General features: G+C 40.1%; 1 protein-coding gene across 7 annotated transcripts in view; it reads left to right on the top strand.

Annotated features, from left to right (window-relative positions):
- The window catches only part of FOCAD (focadhesin), a 310432-nt gene that overhangs the window by 98605 nt on the left and 190558 nt on the right, over positions 1 to 21269 (top strand). For all 7 annotated transcript variants that reach the window (XR_013960579.1, XR_013960580.1, XR_013960581.1 and 4 more), the window contains exons 10-11: positions 1147 to 1349; positions 13107 to 13364. Coding sequence is in view for 3 of the 7 variants with exons in the window: in XM_080667664.1 (XP_080523790.1) it covers positions 1147 to 1349; positions 13107 to 13364 (461 nt within the window). In the remaining 4 variants the exon portion in view is untranslated. The remainder of the gene's footprint in view (positions 1 to 1146; positions 1350 to 13106; positions 13365 to 21269) is intronic.

Here is a 21269-nt window from a genome sequence, read left to right as displayed (position 1 = left end):
TCAAAAAAATAGAATAACCAAGGGTATATTGATTATTTCACATTTGAAAAATTCAGAGCATTAATACAATATTATGCTTCTTAAATAGCAATTATGATTGTAAATAGCAGTTTTTAAAATTGCCTGGAAGACTTATGATAGAGTATATAAATATTCGTATTATATGCATTTAATACCTTGTCAAAGATAATGAATTTTCATGATATCTCAGAGACAATAATGGATTAAGACTAATATTTAGACAAAAAATGTAAATTAATAGTGTTAGAGAAACAGGTATTTATATTTCATACTATGTTTAGGTTTGACTTCCAAGTGATTTAGTAATAAAATACTGGCAACTCACTGACATGGTTTAAGGCTTATAAAATTTTTTGTCTTTGGTATAGTGGGGATATCAGTTTATTGCTTTGGTAATCTAGCTCAGAAGCCTATGAGTAACATCATAAATCAGGGTTCATTCAGTAACCATGAAATAAGTACATTTAAGCCTTAACTTGTTCTGTTATTAGTCTAGGAGAGACTATACACGTGACAAAGTCATTGTACATTTGCATGGGTGGCTCTGATGTGTAAATTGAGTGTCCATGTTAGGAAAAAGAGTCATTTGTAAAACTGGGTTTGACTGATGCTGGTTATGGACCTTGAGACTTTCCTGATCTGCTTCTCAGCCATTAAAATGGAAAGCTAGCCCAGCTTCTCCTTCCTTCCTTACTAACCTCTCATACAGTGCTCAGCTGGGCTTGTACGGGAAGCGCACTCACTGGTCTTGCTCTCCACCGAGCAGGAACTCTGGGCTCTTGGCTCTGTTTGTTGAAGGCAGTAGAAGGATCTGACAGAACAAGGACAAAAGTTGAATTGTATTTTAAAGAAATTTGTATTGACCTAAAAATGTTGCTTTATACTTTCTGACATATGTATTTTTTCTAAGAGTTTCATCAGGTTTTCAGTTATATACAGAAATAACTTGTTTTTGGATACTATTTAATTTCCTTTTATTTCTAAAAAGATAAGATTTATTATCTTAGTTATATGTGTGACCCAGTTGTAAAGAAAAGTTCTTGCATATCACCCTTAAACAAAATAGCATTTTGTTTCACTGTGGTATTAGTTTGTAAAAACATGAATTGTTGTTTTGATGAATAGCTTTGAAGCTCCTCTCTTTTGCTGATGGTCAGAAAATTCCAAAGTCCTCCTCGCTGCTAGTAATGCCAATTCTGCAGATACTTTCTTCTACGGCCTTGGAAGACTGCATATCCACGGATGAAGATGGTCCCTCGAGGCAGCAGTTGGCCCTGAAACTTTTAGAAACGGTACAGCAAGGGTGCTACAGAGACGACCACCAACAGGTAATGAAGTTCATCCTTGTCTCCCTTAAATAAAAGTGAAGTGATAATGTGGGTTTATGTCTCTGCAGGTAATCTCACCACCTGATGAGTGTATGTGTTGGGTTTAAACTCCATTTGTGAACTTTACCATATTGTTGGGCAGTTGTGTAGATGTTAGTATATTTTTCTGGACAGGGAGAGAGGAAGTAGTCCTGTTGTGAAATAAGTTTTGGAAATGCTGTAGAATCCTTTTTCTCTTCGAGTTTCCAGATACATTCGTAGTAAAGGTCCTAAGGAATTTTGCGGAGAAGGCACTAGCTGTGTTTCACCAAGTGCTTCTCCCACTTACTTGGGCATGGACTTACTTGTCACACTGTTTAATATGTGCAGCATGTCGCTGGATCTGGCACAGTCCAAGGTGGGAAGTCTCCTCAAATGCCTGCAGTTCTTAGATCTGTAAGGAAGATTTCATTTTGAATATGGCACCTTAGGCCCAGTTCCCTGGCATCCTGGGTGTTGGTGTCTTCTGTGTGCCCCTACTCTGCTCTCTTCACCTAGAAGATGGCAGGCTGTCACACTCCATTCCTCTTTTCGCCTGCTAGGCATACTCATTCAGTCTCACTGTTCGGTTCCTTTTTACATTATTATATTGTGAATGTCTGAATAGTGGCTGGGTTCTAGGCCTGTATTTGCCAGACCTTTTCTCTTTTGCTATTTCAGTTTTGCCTTCAGTGAAACTTAATTTCCCAAGTACTACTCTTATGGAGATTGAATGAGGCTGCAATAAGATAACACTGGTGAAGCATCTTAAGTCTCCACAGAGAGAGGAATTACATAAATGCAAGCTAGTGCCATAGTTGTTTCATCTGCAAAAGCAGATCCCTCTAATCATGTAGTGTTAAAAATCCAGGCACTGTTACTCTTTGAGCATGCAGCAGAAACTAGCCTGTAGGCAAAGTGAATGTATCCTGCAGCTCCCAGATCCTATGTGTTTGACTAAAACTGTAAAACTTAAAATATGTAATTGATTTGCATTAAGAGAAGGAAGTTCTTGCATCTGCCCTGATAGGAGTATAAAATGTGGCTAAAAATTTCTAGTAGCTTTTTACCTTCCCTCTTGACTTGGCCATGCAGAACAATGATTGGATTCTTCATGGGTAGGGGTAGGGCAGGATGTACTATGTTTAAAAGTTCTGTTCCTTTAAATCATAAGTGATATTTACTGAGGATTCTACTACTTAAGCATTCAGCTTATTACTTGCTCAGGTGTGTGAATCTTATTTATCCACACGAATAGTGAGGCTTTCTCTTCAGCAGCTGGGTGAGAGAGAGGAGGAAGGAATATTCTGAGGGCTATAAACACCTCCTGATGATAGTATGCTGCTTTGAGTAGATATATGATCACTCCCCTTTTTCCTTTAATCCCCATGCAAGGATGTGTTTTTAAAGTTGATTTTTAGAGAGAGGAAGGGAGAGAGAAACATTAATCATTCGCCTTCCATACACACCCTGATCAGGGAATCGAACCTGCAACCTCAGTATGTTTTCTGACCAGGAATTGAACCTGTATCCTTTTTGGTCCACAGGACAGTGCTCCAACCAACTGAGCCACCTGGCCAGGGCTGATCACCCTTTTTAAAAATTTAAGCCACAGTTTATCTTTGGCTTTTCTTCTGCACCTGTTCTGGACTCTATTCCACACATACCTATAAATTTAACATGCCCCAATTCTCCAAGTTTTTTTGGGGGGAATCTTTGTTTTTTTTTTTTTTTTTTTTTTTTTTTTTTTTTTTTTTGTCTCCTTTGCCTGACCTATTCATTCTTCAAGACTCAGCTAAAAGTTCTCAGCCTCCCTGCGTCAGAATTTATTTCTTTGCATCCCTAGCATTTTACTCAATAACTAGAGGCCCGGTGCACAAATTTGTACACCAGTGGGGTCCCTCGACCTGGCCTGCAGGATCAGGCTGAAACCGGCTCTGCGACATCCCCCAAGGGGTCCCGGATTGCAAGAGGGTGCAGGCTAGGCTGAGGGACCCACTGGTGCATTATTGGGGCCGGGGATGGACGTGGGAGGTTGGCCAGCTAGGGTGGGACCTAGGGAGGGCTCCAGGGCATGTCCGGCCCATCTAGCTCAGTCCTGATCGGCCTGACCCCAGCAGCAAGCTAACCTACCAGTCGGAGCATCTGCCCCCTGGTGGTCAGTGCATGTCATAGCAACTGGTCGATCGGTTGATGTCTGCCCGTGATCAGTGCAAGTCATAGTGAGCAGTTGAGCTGCTTTAGCATATTACACTTTGATTGGTTGAACGGATGACTGGACACTTAGCATATTAGACTTTTATTATATAGGATATTGTGCTTTGTTTAGGGGTTGCATATTTGTACCTCTAACTATACTATGAGCTCACTGAGGGAAAGAATCTTGGCACCGTTCATGTTTTGTGCTTTGCCTTTATTTTTTTAAGCATGTTAATATTTAAATTGCAACAATTGTTGAAATTTTTGTATTTTTCCTACCCTAAGTGTTTCTGCTTTATCTTTTTTAGCTGACCATAGAGCAGAAAATTAAAAATATGTAGCCAGTTGTTAAATTAAATACTTTTCTACTTTCCACATACTTGAAGCAATAGATAACATCCTAGTTTATCTTTGTATTCTTTATATCTGAGTCATTGTTTGTCACATGGTAGGCAGTAATCCTATCTAATAAAGAGGGAATATGCTAATTGACAATCACTCCATCACAAAGATGGCTGCACCCACAGCTGAAGCCAAGTTCCCATAAGGAGCCATAACGAGCAATCAGCAGGGACCTAAGGCTACGCCCTCCCCTGCCCCTGTGGGGCTTGACAGGGGACCTCAGGCCTTGCCCCACACCCGGCAGGGCTTGACAGGGGACCTCAAGGTGCACTCCACACCAGGTGGGGCTTGACAGGGGACTTCAGACCGTGCCCCCCACCCAGCGGGGCCTGACGGGGGACCTCAAGGTGCACTTCCCATCCTGGTGCTGGGCTAGGGAACCTCAGGCTGCTCCCCCCACCCCAGAGCCAGGCCAGGGGACCTCAGGCCGTGCCCCCCACCTGGCAGGGCTTGACAGGGTATCTCAGGTCGCGCCCCCCGCCTGGCAGGGCTTGATGGGGGACCTGAGGCTGTGCCCCGTTCCCAGTGCTGGGCTGGGGGACCTGAGGCTGCACCCCAGCCGGGCTTGACAGGGGATCTCAGGCCATGTCCCTCACCTGGCAGGGCTTGACGGGGGACCTCAAGGCACACCACTCACCCCAGTCTGGGCTGGGGACTTCAGGCCATGCCCCCCCCCCCCTGTCCTGGTGCCAAGCCGGGGGACATGAGGCTACGTCCCCTGCCTGGTGGGGCTTGACAAGGGTGGGACTGGCCGGGTCTGGATCTTGCCCAGTCGGGGGGGAGGGGTGGGTCTGGGTCTCACGTGATTTTGAGGCACATGTGGGTGAGCAAGGACTTGACTCTGGGTCCCGTGGCATGCCCCAGACTCTGACAGGAGGAAGGTTTTCATATACATTTTACTAATTTTCTTTCATCTCTGACACTTCTATTATAGAGAAAGGGCAAATAGCAATATTAAATTATTTCCTCTAATTAATCCCCTTTTAATGTGCACGAATTTCGTGCACCGGGCCACTAGTTTTTTAAAAATATATAATTGACATATAGCATTATATTAGTTCAGGTGTACAATATTATAGTTTGATATCTATATATATAAAAGACTAAGTGTCCCTCTGACCAGTAGCTATGATGTGCACTGACCACCAGGGTGCAGACACTCAATGCAGGAGCTGCCATAATGCGCACTGGCCATCTATATATATAAAAGGCTAATATGCAAAGTGTCCAACTGTCCGGGTAATGACGTCATGTGGCAATGCCCGGCTTCCTCTCCCTAGTGACTAGCCTCCTTGCAGTTTCTTCAGCCCAGGAACAAGACTTGCTTTATAGCCAGGTAGAAACATTTCACACTGTAACCAAATGTCTGTGAAGTGTTTTCCCATGCCTCATCTCATTTGATCCTCACAGAGTCCTGGAGTAGGTAGATAGGAGACTCGGTGGAATCCTATTTTCTTTTCATTAGCCAGAAAATGGAGGTTTGGAAAGCTTAGAAACTGGACCCGACTGAAAAGAAGTAAGAAATGGTGGACCTTGAAAATGACTTCAGGTTTTCTCACTGTGCACAATATAGTCAAACACTGCTGCAGTTAAATATTTTACCTTTTGTTCTCCCTGGGTGATCTACAATAATAATCTGCTTTGTGTTGATATTTACTGCTGTGTTGCTGATAATTACCTGAAAGAGAAGTTGGGGTGCTTCACTGGACTGGAAAAAGTTTGGCTATGTCAGAAAGTAGGTATAATTAAGCAAGTTTGTTCTATATCTATGAAAAGGCTAAGTTGACTCACACATGCGTGATACATGTAAAGCTCTCGCTGGTGCCAATTGCTCGTGTGTGTTTCCATCTGTCATTGTCAATCGTGGATTTGGTTGACACTTCAATTATAGAGAAAGGGTGAATAGTGATATTAAAATATTTCTTCTAATTTCCTTTCAATGTGTATGAATCCATGCACCAGAGACTAGTATGTATATATTGAAGAATGATCACTACAATGTCTAGTTAACATCCATCATCACACATAATTAAAATTTTTGTGTGTGTGGTGAGAACTTTTGAGACCTACTCTACTTTTAATTATACAATACAGTATTATTAACTACTAGAGGCCCAGTGCACAAAATTTGTGCATGGGGGGGGTGGTCCCTCAGCCCAGCCTGCACCCTCTCACAATCTGGGACTACTCGGGAGATGTCCGACTGCCAGACATCCCTCTAGCAATCCAGGACTGCTGGCTCCTAACTGCTTGCCTGCCTGCCTGACAGATTTTCCCTAACCACCTCTGCCTGCCTGCCTGACTGATCGCCCCTAACCGCCTCTGCCTGCCTGCCTGCCTCATCACCCCTAACCAGTCTGCCTGCCTCATCGCCCCTAATCACTCTGCCTGCCTGCTTGCCTGATCGCCCCTAACCACTTGCCTGCCTGCCTCATCGCCCCTAACCACTCTGCCTGCCTGCCTGATTGCCCCTAACTGCTCGCCTGCCTGCCTCATCGCCCCTAACCACTCTGTATGCCTGCTTGCCTGATCGCCCCTAACCACTCTGCCTGCCTGATAGCTCCTAACCACTTGTCTGCCTGCCTGATCACCCCTAACAACTTGCCTGCCTGCCTCATTGCCCCTAACCACTTGCCTGCCTCATTGCCCCTACCACTCTGCCTGCCTGCCTGATTGCCCCTAACCACTCTGCCTGCCTGCCTCATCGCCCCTAACCACTCTGCCTGCCTGCCTCATCGCCCCAACCACCTTTGCCTAGGCCCCCACAGCTGCAGCTTCGTCCGGAAGGACGTCTGGAATGATGTCCAGAAGGTCGTTCAGCTGTCCGGTCTAATTAGCATATTACGCTTTTATTATTATAGATAGTCACCATGTTTTACATTACATTCCAGGACTTACTTATTTTATAACCAGAAGTTTGTACCTTTTGATTTATTTTATCTTTTTTGTCACCTTCTCATCCCATTCCCTGCCTCTGGCAACCACCAATCTATTCTTCATAGCTATTAGTTCATTTTGTTTGTTTTTTAGATTCCACATATAAGTGAAATCATATGGTATTAGCCTTTTTCTGTCTCACTTATTTCACTTAGCATAATGCCCTCAAGGTCCATCCATGTTGTTGCAAATGGCAGGGTTTCCTTCTTTTATATTGCAGAATAATATTTAAGACCATATTTTGTTTGATGGGCATAGTAGACCTGTTATAATGAGAAGCTTTTTAGTAATTAATAAAACAAGAGTCTTTGTGCTTCCTTCTGTTTTAAATAACAGGTGATTGAAATTATTACTTTTATTTTCAGTAATCACAGTCAGGAAATTTCTGTTCAGTGAGGAATGTGTACTCTGATAGATCATTTTGCCATCTTGATTTATTACAGAAAGACCTTTGTAGAAAGACCTCTGTTGTTTTTATTTTTATCTGTTCATTTTAGACTGGTGACTCTGACTTAGTGTTTGATTTAGAACTTAAGCAGTTCCTCAGTAGCCCAGTTCTGGTGGATGGAAGTGAAGGTCAGTACCCTGTGCCAGGCAATTCCGTATTACCTCTCCTATTTCTGAAGTGTTGGTAACGATGAAATAAAACACATTTTAACTTCTTTTAACTCTTCTGAATTAAAAAGTTTAAGGCATCAAACCAGCCATTTATTTAAAATAAAAGATTAACATAATCTAATAAACTTTTAATATTTTTTAATGTTCTATGGAAAACAGGATCCTTTTCTATTAGGAACTTAAATTTGATATTTTAAACCACCTGTGTTTCCCCTAGGTCAGTGGTCGGCAAACTGCGGCTCACGAGCCACATGCAGCTCTTTGGCCCCTTGAGTGTGGCTCTTCCACAAAATACCACGTGCAGTGCGATTGAAACTTCGTGGCCCATGCGCAGAAGTAGGTTTTTGGCTCTCAAAAGAAATTTCAGTCGTACTGTTGATATTTGGCTCTGTTGACTAATGAGTTTGCCGACCACTGCCCTAGGTTAAAAAAAAATCAAACACTAGTTTTAAGTTCTAAAATGCTTAAAATCTTGCTGCCATGGCTCTCAGAGAACATTGTGGGGCGGGGATACGGTGGGGAGAGCACACCCGGGTGTGAATCAGGTCCAGTCAGGAGAGAGAAACCACACTGGTCATTTGAGCAAAGGGAAATTTAATTCAAAGAATTACTAATTAGTAAACAAAAGAGTTTCAGATATAGAGGGAAACTGTAAATCAGTAGTAAGTTGAACTAAACTGTTGTTTTGTGTTTTTTTTTTTTTTTTATAGAAGCTTATGGTTGGAAGTTAAAAGGAATTAATAAGTCCTAGACCTAATGCTTCTATAATTATCTTCTGTTTAGCATGGATACTGGGGATGGTATAGGTTGTTGCAATGATCAATCACCCCAGGCCTCTCAGCTCTTTTTTTTTTTTTTAATATATTTTATTTATTTATTTTTTTAAAGTATATTTTATTGATATTTCACAGAGAGGAAGGGAGAGGGATAGAGAGCTAGAAACATCGATGAGAGAGAAACATCGATCAGCTGCCTCCTGCACACCTCCCACTGGGGATGTGCCCGCAACCAAGGTAGATGCCCTTGACCGGAATCGAACCTGGGACCTTTCAGTCCGCAGGCTGACACTCTATCCACTGAGCCAAACCGGTTTCGGCAGGCCTCTCAGCTCTTGACTAGATTCTTCATAAAGGTAGACAGCAGAAAGACCCCTTGAGGCTTTATCTAATTCAGTCTTCTGCTTCTGATCTGGTGAGGGGTTAAATCTCTTTTTAAAAACTTTATTTTAATTAATAATTTTTTTAAAAATTAATTTTTATATTAGATTTATTTAGGTGACATTGGTTAATAAGATTATACAGGTTTCAAGTGTACATTTCTACGATACGTGATCTGTATATTTCATTGTGTTCCCACCACCCAAAGTCAAATCATCTTCCATCGCCATGTATTTAGCCCCATTTACCTTTTACTATCCCTTCACCCCCTTTTCTCTGGTAACCACCATCCTGTTGTTCGTGTCTTTTAGTTTATATCCCACATATGAGTGAAATCATATGGTTCTTACTTAGCATAATATTCTCAAGGTTCATCCATATTGTCACAATGGCAGTATTTCATCATTTCTTATGGTTGAGTAGTATTCCATAATACCTATGTTACCACATCTTTATCAAATCATCTATCAAAGGACAATTTGGTGTCTCCATGTCTTGGCATGAATAATGCTGAATGAACATAGGGGTGCATATATCTTTGTGAATAAACGTTTTTTACTTTTTTTGGTAGACATCCAGAAGAGGGATTGCTGGGACATATGGTAACTCTATTCTTAATTTTTTTGAGGAATCGCCATACTGTTTTCCATAGTGGCTGTACCAGTTTACATTCCCACCAGCAGTGTATGAGGTTCCATTTTTCTCCACAACCTCTCTAACACTTGTTATTGTTTATCTTGTTGATAAGAGCCATTATAATTGTTGTGAGGTGGTATCTCATTGTTTTGATTTGCATTTCCCTAATTGCTAGTGAGGTTGAACATCTTTTTATATTTGCTGGCTCTTTGTATGTCTTCTTGGGAGAGGTCTCTGTTCAGGTCCTCTGCCCGGTTTTTAATTGGATTATTTGTTTGCTTGATGTTGAGATGTGTGAGTTCTTTACGTATTTTGGATAGTAACCCCTTGTCTGAGCTGTTGTTTGCAAATATCATCTCCCATTCGGTTGGTTGCCATTTTGTTTTGTTGTTGGTTTCTTTTGCTGTGCAGAGACTTTTTAGTTGATATAGTCCCATTCATTTATTTTTGCCTTTACATCCCTTGTCTTTGGGGTCAAATTTATAAAATGTTCTCTACAACCAAGATTCATAAGTTTAGTATCTATGTTTTCTTCTATGTAATTTATTGTTTCAGATCTTATATTTATGTCTTTAATCCATTTTGAATTTTTGTACATAGGGACAAATTGTAATCTAGTTTCTTTTTTTTTTTTTTTTTTTTTTTTTGCATGTGGCTTTACAATTTTCCCAGCACCATTTATTAGAGAGGCTTTCTTTTCTCAATTATGTGTTTTTGGCTTCTTTGTCAAAAATTATTTGCCTATATACAGGTGGTTTTATTTCTGGGCTCTCAGTTCTGTTCAATTGGTCTGTGTGTCTTTTTTTTTGGCCAATACCATGTTAGTTTTTCTTGTTGTTTTTTAAATATATTTTTATTGATTTCAGAGAGAAAGGGAGAGGGAGAGAGAAATAGAAACATCAGTGATGAGAGAATCATTGATTGGCTACCTCCTGCACACCCCCTACTGGATATCAAGCCAGCAATCAGGGCATTTTCCCTGAGCAGGAATCTAACCATGACTTCCTGGTTCATAGGTTGATGCTCAGCCACTGACCCATATCAGCCGGTAATACCATTCTGTTTTGATTATCATAGTTTTGTAGTATAATTTGAAGTCAGGTAGTATGATACCTCCTGCTTTATTCCTTTTTCTCAGGATTGCTTTGGCTATTTGGAGTTGTTTGTGAAATCCCTTCTAACGGAAACCTGTCCACCTTTAAGGGTCTCCAGGTTTGAGTTTCCATACGCCATCTCCTGATCAACTCTTGGCTCCACTTTGTTGTTGTTGTTAATCCTCACCAGCGGATATTTTTCCCATTGATTTTTAGAGAGAGTGGAGGGAAGGAAGGGAACAAAGGGAAATAAGGGAAGGAAAGGAAGGAAGGGGAAGGAAAGAGAAACATCCATGTGAGAGGGACACTTTGATTGTTTGCCTCCTGCACCTGCCCTGACCAGGGCTGGAAAATGAACCTGCAACCAGGTATGTGCCCTTGACCCAGAATCAAACCCAAGATCCTTCAGTGGGAGGGCCATGCTCTAACCATTGAACCATACTGGCCAGGCTCTTGGTTCTACCTTTGTTAAGCTTGTTTAGTTACTGTGCTAGATGAGTATTATTCTTTAAAGTTAATGGAAATATTTATTGTTCACCTGTCCTTACAATTTTAGACAAAGAAGTACTGCTATAGATATCTGTCTTGTTAATATTTAACACACCTAAACATTTTTATTAAAAGCTTTTTTAAAATAAAGCTTCCAAATTCTTTTATATCTGTAAAGGATGCTTTATAACCATTTAATATTTATTGAAATGCAGTTATTTTTGGTATGTTTTTTTTTATAGATTTAATTCACTTAACATAAACCTTTTATTTTCAAACATCCACCTTCTCCTCTGAAACACAGCCCAATAGCACATTTACAAGTCCTTCCATAGGCTGGGGGGCCAGGATTTGGTAGCTAGTACTGAGAGAAAACCCTTGTTGCATCCTTGCCTTGGGATTGTGCCAGGGAACCATACCCGTCACTCACTGGGCCATAGAGATTGTCCTGTGATATCTTATTCAACAACGTGCCCTTCTCCTGCAAACAAACCAATAAAACCCAAAGCCTAAGCTGGACATAATAGTTCAAGTAAAGTAGGATTGCTTTTCTGTTTCAGTATGTTGACTGTTACATGTCTGTGCGGTGTTGCTGCTTTTGACTTATTGTTCCTGGTGATTTCCAATTATTTTCTTTTATACTCCTATCTACCAGTTGTATTTTTTTCTCCTAAAGATGACAGTGATAATATTTCCTTGTATTTTGCAACTTTAGATACTGTGCTAGGTGCTTAATTCATATTGTATTATTACCTACCTCAGTAATCTTGACAGGAAGGTAGTCATAACTTCCGTTTTACAAATGCAGAAAGCAAGTCTCAGAGATTGTGTAACAGCCAGTTGTTGCCATGGCTGTGCTGAGTCCTCATCTTTCAAATCTCATGCCCAATGCTGTGTTCTTAGTCTAAAGAAATGGATTCTAATCTTTAATGAATTGCATTTTGGGGGAAAAGGTGTAGTTGGAGAGAAAGAGAGCTATAATAAATTTAGATATTTAATTTTTTAAATTATAATTTTAATAAATTATAATACATAACAATGATTTAAAGTTATAAAATGGTGTACAATGTGTAGTCTCCTTCTCACCCTGATGCTAAGTTGTCCAGTTCCGACCCTTGCAAATAGAAAATGAAAATTACTGTATATAAATTGCCTTTTTATTTGTGTAGTTACTTACCTTTGCATATACAAGCAAATACAAATATGTAGTATCCTGCTCCAGCCTTAAAAAATGTAATTGGTAGCACCCTAGCCGGTTTGGCTCAGTGGATAGCATGTTCGCCTGCAGATTCAAGAGTCCCAGGTTCAATTCCAGTCAAGAGTACATGCCTGGGTTGTGGGCTCAATCCCCAGTAGGGGGCCTGCAAGTGGCAGCCAATCAATAATTTTCATCATTGATGTTTCTATCTCTCTCTCCCTCTCCCTTCTTCTCTGAAATAAATAAAATTGTGTGTGTGTGTGTGTGTGTGTGTGTGTGTGTACATACCTATCTATATATATAAAAGCCTAAGCAACCGGCCAGTAGCTATGACACGCAATGACCATCGGGGGCAGATGCTCCAACTGGTAGCTATGACGCGCACTGACCACCAGGGAGCAAATGCTCAACACAGGAGCTGCTGAGCTGTGGTGACTAGGCAGCTGCAGTTCTTAGGTGATGCACCTGGAACCAGAGAGGAGGGAGCCCGATTCCAGGGTGCTTCACCCAAAAACTGCCCTCTCGCAATCTGGGACTCCTCAGGGGATGTCGGAGAGCTGGTTTCAGCCCAGTACCTGCAGGCCAGGTTGCCTCTTAACTAGGGTCTGAAGCTGGGCAAATGCAATATTTTCCATTTTGTTTTTTGTATCTTTCCTCGTCGTTAGTGAATGTTTTCTTAGTGATAATGGCTTTTCTAAATGGTATTGCCTCTGGGTCTTATTTATTGATCCTTTTTGTTTTTTTCTGCCTTAACTGGGAACAAATAGTAAATAGGAAGAAAAGTAGTGCAAACTGTTTTAGAGTTTCTTATAACAACGATTTTCTCCTTGTGTAATTCTATTAGCTCTGTGTGCAGGGTTTGCAGAAAGCACTGAAAATTCTGTACTCATTTTGTTGGAAGGATTGATTTCTTATCATGAAATATAAAACATAAATGCATGTCAAATATATTTCCGACCAGTATGTTTATCTTATTTTATTCATACCTTTTTATGCTTTTATTTTTCAGCTGCCCTTCAAGCTTGCGCTCCCCATTTCTAGCACATATGCTTCAATATTTACAAGCTGGAGGATCCTTGAGGTACTGCGAGACGAGTCTGCAGCGAGTGACTGGCTGGCTTCAATAGAGTCCTTGCTCCCTATTTCTACAATGATCCCTGTGCATGTTCTGCTGCTGCTGGTTCACCTCCTTGTTGAAGATAAAGGACGAAATCTTCGCCAAATACTGAAGGTTACCACAGAATTAGCCCAAGCAGATTCCTGTCAGGTAAAGAAAGAAACAATGGAACAGTAATGGGGGTAAAGTTGGACTTTTGGAAATGTGGGTTATCCTTACTTTGTGCACAATTTTTATCAGTTTTAAATCATGGGCCTAATCAGTTTTAAATTTTTTCTTTCTCTTTTATTTCCTGTCCTTATCATCCCAATTTGTTGTTTCCTCTCCTTACTCTGAGTTATGTATGCAAATGTTTCTTGAATGAAAGCATACTTTGCAAGGATATCTTCCATGACGCTATTTTGGTATTTTTGTTTTGGTGGATTTGCTAATTTGAAGTTCTTTTGTTAATAACTCTTGCAGTCTATTTAAGATGCATATCCCTTCGTTCTAATATTGATCTTTTAAGATAGATGCAAAATAATTGAGTTTAAAGGTGCCTATCTGATAGGCATTAACTTTTTCTTAAAGTTGCAATTCGATCCTATCTTTTTATTCAGTAACTTAATAAACTAAAAAGTATTGGTTCCTTGCCATATGACATTGATCAACATTCTGGGATGTGAGGATAAATAGTCATTCTTGCTATCTGCACGGAATTGGAGTGTAATCAGAAAGCAGTCAGACATTACTAAGACTCCCCCAGCCCCCACCTTTTATTTTATTTTGTATTTATTGTTTAAAGTATTATATATGTCTCCTTCTCTCCCATCGACGTCTCCCTGGCCACTCCTACCCTCCCCCCCCCCCGCCCCCCAGAACAAGCCCCCACTGTCCCAGTGTCTGTGTTCATTGGTTATGCTAATATGCATGCATACAAGTCCTTTGATTGATCTCTTACACACACACACACACACACACACACACTACTACCACCACCACCACCACCACCCCTCTGCACTCCCTTGCCTTCCCTCTGAGGTTTGACAGTCCGTTCAGTGTTTTTCTGCCTCTGGATCTATTTTTGTTCATCAGTTTATGTTGTTCATTATATTCAACAAATGAGTGAGATCATGTGATATTTATCTTTCTCTGACTGGCTTATTTCACTTAGCCTAATGCTCTCTAGGTCCATCCATGCTGTTGCAACAGGTAAAAGTTCCTTCTTTTTTTTTAAAATATATTTTTATTGATTTTTTACAGAGAGGAAGGGAGAGGGATAGAGAGCCAGAAACATCGATGAGAGAGAAACATGGATCAGCTGCCTCCTGCACATCCCCTACTGGGGATGTGCCCGCAACCAAGGTACATGCCCTTGACCGGAATCGAACCTGGGACCTTTTGGTCCGCAGGCCAACGCTCTATCCACTGAGCCAAACCGGCTAGGGGCAGTTCCTTCTTTTTTATAGCAGCTAAATGAGCTACATATTTAGCATAGTACTCTGTAATTCCCCCCCCCCCCCCCCCATTGGATAGAATCTGTAGAATTCATTTCCTCTGAGGGAGTTTTCTAACCAAGTAGGTGTGGTATTTTTATTATTTTCTGTTTATTGGCATCTGTGCTTGTATTTCTTTTTAAGCATCGTGAGAGAAAAGTCAATCTCTTTAAGGAAAATTGTGTTCCTATAGGAAAAAATGTGGTGGTGTAGGGGGATAGATGTTTATTTAAGATATGACGTTAGTGTGTTTGGAATTCCTTTTTGTCCCCAACTCGTCATGCTCATTCCTTTTGTCAAGAAAATAACTGCTGCTCTTGCACCAAGACTTTTCTGCAAATGGGTTTGTAATGTTCTCAAAGGACCTTTGCCTCATGGTGTTTGTATAATGGACTCATTTCAACTTCCTTCCTACTTTATTTCTCCCTTCACCTTCCCTACTGATCTTGCTTCTACCAAATGTTTGCTTTCAGTGTTTACATTTTGTAGGATAATCTCTTTAAAATAGTTATCACCCAGATAATGTCGAGATACCTAAAGAAGTCAGACAGTAGGTACCTGATCTGCGTGTGCCACTGATGTGAAACATGTATTGCATACAATACATATGTGTTGATACTCATGAAATTCATTGAGTCTTTGAAATTCTAGACAGATACTTTGGTTATAAGTAGCAGAAATCCATCTGTCCTAAACTGTTTTTATTTGCTCTAGAATTTAGAACAACCATGGCCCAGGCAGTGTATTCATTGCAGTTTCTTTCCTTCCTCTGTAACTTCGTTGGAAGGCCAAAGCTTTTTAACCTAAAATTCCCAACCTAAAAGGAAGAGAGTTTGGATTGGCTTTGCTTGGTTCATGTGCTCACCCTGGATCAACCATCATGGCAGGACAGGGGGCTTTGAATTGATTATCCTTGGTAGAACAGAGGTAAGTGAAGTGTCAGGGTCCTGACATCATCTATGCCACCAGGATTCTGAGGAATGAGGGAGGGATGCATCCTCAAAGGAAAATTGGTTTCCTGGTTAAAAAAAAAAAAAAAAAAAAAGTAGAAGTATGCAAAGTAGGTAAAAAATTTGGAGACGAATTTCATAGTTAGCATTTTGAGGACACTGAACTGCTATAACTGAGTTTCAGGGGTGCTAACATTATTCTCCCACCTCTCAGCTCTCAGGTAGCCTGGTAGTTGCCCAAGTTCAGGCTGCCAGAGTCCTTAGCTGGTAGCTTCTGGCCACCTGGTATTTATTTACTTACTCCAATATTCTTATACACATTATTTTTCATGTGTGCCATGAAATGGAAAAGGTTGCGAAGCACTAGAGTGGCCATCCAGGTTCATTTATTTATTCAATAAATGTTTAATATGAAGCAGTACCATAAATTGAAGTCAATATGTTACACCTCTGTTGATTACTTCTTAGTTTTGAAAGACAATAGAACAGATACCTACTGTAGTCGTGCTTGTTAAGAGGAATGGTGAGGTGAAATGTTGAAATGTAATTAACACAAATTCATGCAGAAGCAAAGGCAATGTCATTAATAAGAACTTGAAAGTGGAGGTGTTGTGAAAACAACAAAATAAATGCCCCAGAAGTAGGAGATAGTGCTTTTCCTCACTTTTCTTTATGAAGTGACCAGATCATATCATTTCACAGGCCTTTAGCTACAAGGGAAAGCAGCCAAAACGAGAAGACTGGATATTTTGAAAAAGCAAGTTTTCTAATTGTGAGGAAGTACTTGAAGTAGATTCAATCGAAACAAGTTAGGGTTGTGATTGATTACTGGAGGAGTATTAACTATTTCTTTAAGTTAACAAGATTACATGAAATGTTTTCATATTTCATGCATGCTTATTTTTTTCTCACCTTATAGAAAGAAGCTATATTATATATAAGCAATCATTTGGCTTAAATTCATGAGGGAGTTGATAGTAAAGAAAAATCTTAGACTACTAATAAACAGAAGCTAAGTCAGTAGGTAAGAGTAGGAGTTTAGAGGTTGACTTCCACCTGTTTTGGTGATCACTTACCTTCTATAGTAGAATCTGCTGGCCTGCAGAATACGTACCTAAGTATTGCGTTTAATGTGACAAATATTGATAGAGATGTGCCATATCTGAAGTATGTTTGGGCATTACTGTTACTATGGTTCTGAAGTATTAATAGAAATTATTTTAGTAATACTAATTAATAGTAATACAAATGATCAGTATCAACTAATAATGTCCATTAGTGTTAATGATGATAAGAAAATGTGCTTTTAAAAAACATGTGGTTCTGTTACTTCTTACTTGTCGTGTACTTTGATGGATCCCTCTTCCCCCATAAGTTTTTATCCTTAGTCTTTCACTGGATTCCCCTGTGGCATGCATTTTCCATTAGGTTTAATACATTTAGGACCGTGGAAGATTATGAAGCTAAGTAGTCTGAAGGGAACTTGGCCTTGTGCACACCATTTTAGAGTTAACTGGATACAGATGATGTTAAAATAACTAGATAGTTACCCAAAGCCACAGCAATAAATCAACACTTTAAAAAAAAAAGTAGTAAGGAACTTTTCCCCCTATATGTAGAAATGTCAGTAGTTACTAATAATCCCCTATAGTTTTCTTCTGAGGACAGGAGACTTGACTTTGCAGAGATACAAGCTCCAGTCAGGCAGCGCTCAGTAAAAGTTAAGTGCCTGTTACACTGTTGAGGGAGTGTCATAGAGTGTTCTGGGGAGAGATCCAAGAATGAGAATCCTGTGTGCATTTCCATGGGTCTTAAAAGTTTTCAACACTTTGATTTAGTTTAGAGAGAGGTTTCCATATCAGAGTCTATGCTTATAATAAATGGAGTGCCGTCCATTTCCTTAATTTGTATTTTTTCTTTTTTTCTGGAAGTAACAGTTGATAGGTTCACATGCTTTTTGGTTATATTTATATATCAGTTACTGCCTTTCTGATAACAGTGAGTAATGTTGTTGTTGTGTGTGTGTGTGTGTGTGTTTAGAAGTAAATCATTCAGGCTGCCTTCAGAGATGCCTGATGACAATTGAAGCACATTGCTTCTTGGCTCATGTACAGTGATGTCTAGTTGGCCTATTCTTTCCTCTTCAGAGGAGGAGAGCTATTTCCTACCTCTAATTTGTCCAAGATCTGGTCACATCTGGTATGAAATCAATGGCAATGAATGTTAAACATAGGCTCTGAGTTAATTAAAGGATAATGTGGACCCCAAGACTAAATGAGGACATTTTCTGAACTTCAATTTATAGCTTTTTAAGGGCAATATTAAATCATATTTCAAACCCTTAGCCAGGGATTGACCAAACTGTGTAACAGGACTGTGGACAATCTGGAAATGTCCGAGATTGACATAACCTCCTTAAGAAGAGGTTAATCACTCCCAATTAATCAGCGAGTATTGATTGACCTATCTCTCCATTCACAAGAGCCCAGCACTGTGACATTTCATGAGTGAGAACCACACATGCTCTGAGCTGCGCTGTGTGCCACTAATACATACTCACTAGGTGATAGCACAAGTTTTGTACTTCTCAACCCATTCTATACACCTGATGGTATCTGGCTTCTCAGACTCTCAGCCAGAAACCTTACTTTTTCTTTCCTTTCTTCTCATCTCTTCCTTTCATTTTGGATTGTATGTGTAGTTCTTTGCCAACTGTGATTTTAGCTTCCGGTAATTCCACCCATCTTCCCTCTGGCAACTTCAGGTAAACTCTAACTAGCTGGGATGCCCCTCACTAATCCCCACCATGTTCTCTGGCCCCTGACTCCTGAAGAAGAAAGGGATATTACCTCTTGATATCTATTAGCTTACATGGATTATATTAACTGATTAGCTAATTATTTAATATGTAATTATTAACATAGTAGATATGTAATTATTAACATATTAAATATAAAACTTTATATAATTATTTTTAATATTCGCTACTTATTAACTATGGCTTCCCTATAGCTGTCCGTATTGAGATTTCTCCATCTGAAGCATTATACCCTAAAGAATAATAGAGATGGTGGTCGAAGCTGTTTTTCACATGGCTGAGTGATTCTACAAGAGCCTTATAGGCATCATTAGATGCTTAATAATATGTCTTATAAATAAATGTAAAGAGGACCCCTGACAAAAGATTATATTCTCTTTTGGAAATTAAGGATACTTGGTAGTGGTTTTAGAACTCAAGAAAACATGTTTTATCTGAATTGAACATTAACCACAAAGATTAGTAATTTTTTACATAGGCTGAGATGGTTTAAAATAAAATCTTGCAATAGCTTCATATGTCTACTTCAATGGAATAGCTCTAAATGCTTTGTATAAGGCATATCAGTTTCTTTTGACTGATTTATAAAATGGAATGTGCCAGAGAGGAAAAGGTAATAAGCTTTGACTTCAGAGAACCACAAGTTCCTTCCTTCAAACCTTCCCTCACTGAGGAGCTTAACAAGTTCAGCTTTGTGAAACTCAATGCCTCTTTCAGACCCTTCCTACTTGCTTGCTTCTCTTTTTTGGAAGCAGGGATAGCTTTGTGGTTTTTTGTTTTTATTTTGATTTAACTTGCATTTTACAACTCTGTGGACTTTTACTTCAATTTTGCATATTGGTGGTTAAGTCTAGCTAAAGGTCTTGCTTAATGGAACAGTTGCAATCTTTGATCATTTTATTTTATCCTTTAATGTTTTCAGGCCTTAATTTGTTCCATTTGTAAAAATGTACACACTTCTGAGCCATTTGAAATCACTTATGTGGCTAGGTTCATGGCCCATGACATGCTGGTCGTTTAAAAGTCATATATTATTAAATAGCAGAAAGCTGACTTTCAGGGCAGAATCCTGTGATAGTTCTGCTCTGGGTAATATGCCATATTTTAACATGGAAAATGAAAAGGAAACGTGTGAGATTTAATGGTCTGTAAGTTACTGCTGTGAGAAAAGGAGGAAGTATATTCTATAAGAGAACTTGCACAAAGAGTCTTTGGATGCTCTGCACTCTGTTCTATTGTCGCCAGGTTCTATGAATTGCTACCCCCCGAGGTCAGTCGGCTTCCTGAAGTCTGGTTGTTCCTCACAACAGCAAAAAGAAGCTTAAATGGACAGTCCTTTTAATAAAGAGCTTTACAGATAAGGAGCACTGTACTGTTATCCCGTCGATTATGCCTAGAGCAAAATTGGGATGAGCTGGTCAGCACGAAGCAATTAGACAAAGAGAAACACGCGCCACAATACAAAATCAAGCATCTGTTCCACCCGGTGGCAATGTTTGTTTCTTCTTTATAAAATCCACGTAGATATGCCTAGAATCAATGTTTTTAGCTGGCATTTGAACTGTTTAATGTTTTGCCATTTTTGTTTTTGCAGAAAGCCTAGAGCACTCGGTGAGACAGTTCTGTGTCAATTTCTTGCTTTTCCTGGAATTGTGTTACTATTGGGCTGACTCTCTCCTGAGGAGTCTACAGATTGTAAATTGCCTACAATTCTCACTGAAAAAATGGTTTGATTGTGATTTTCAGTTCAGCTCTAGATCACTGTGACACTTACTATCTTACTAATATACTTGAGCAGAAGCCACTTGTCTTGTGTCACTGAACAATGAGTATCAGAAAGAATGGGGTGAAGTGTGAGGTATGGTAAGGATTTGGCCCAATCCTGCGCTGAGAACAGTAGAGTCTGTCTGTTCCATTTGAATGCCAGGTAACAGGAGCTCTGTCTGCTGGTCAAGACCTGCCTTAGATCGGCTTCTAGTGTCGGGAAGGACCCAGAGGGGAATCGGATTTTGTGGTAACTGAATTTCATAATAGGCATGAGGAATTCTGCTCAAGGGGAAAGTACACTGAAACTCCACCATTGCCAGAAAAATTTTTTTTTCTAATTTAGTGAGTAGACACGGAAGGGGAAAGGAAAGGGTCCCTGCCTACTAACATCATGGCCTGACACCCCAAGTGAAGCTGCCAGTTGACTTCCCCTACCATTAGCTTCCATAGCCAGCCCTTCAAATCGGGGGAGAGTCTTACTTAAGGAAACATTTTCTTGCATCTACAGAAGCAATCCATGTCAACTCCCTAGGCTTTAACATAGTCTACTCATATAGGAGCTCAACTATCTTCTTGAACAAAGTGATAGCCAATACAAATAGCCAGTATTGTCCCAGGCAGGTCCCTCTCCCCTCCTCTCACCCTCCCCTCCCCATCTCCCCTCGTCCTCTCCTTGTCCCTCCCTCCCCCTTCCCCTTTCTTTCACTAAAAAGCAATAAAATATATCCTCAGGTGAGGATTAAAAAAATAACCAATATTGACATGTTCTCATATACCCATCACTATTCTAATCACTTTATTTGCACATATTAACAAATTCATTGGCAGTCGGGATTTGAACCTGGCACATATTTTCGGAGTCTGTGCTCTTACTCAATATGCTGTACAGTCTCTCTAAAACTTTTAGTTAAAATATTTTTAAGTCCTGGCCAGTGTGCTCAATTGGTTGGAGCATTATCCTGTATGTATACCAGATTTTTGCGGGTTTGATTCCCAGTCAGGGTACATAACCAGGATTTGGGTTCGATCCCTGGTTGAGGTAAGT

Source organism: Plecotus auritus (genome assembly GCF_963455305.1).
Source record: "Plecotus auritus genome assembly, chromosome: 5".
NCBI lineage: Eukaryota > Metazoa > Chordata > Mammalia > Chiroptera > Vespertilionidae > Plecotus > Plecotus auritus.
Note: the sequence above shows the minus strand (reverse complement) of the source record. Positions and strands in the feature narration are given on the sequence as shown.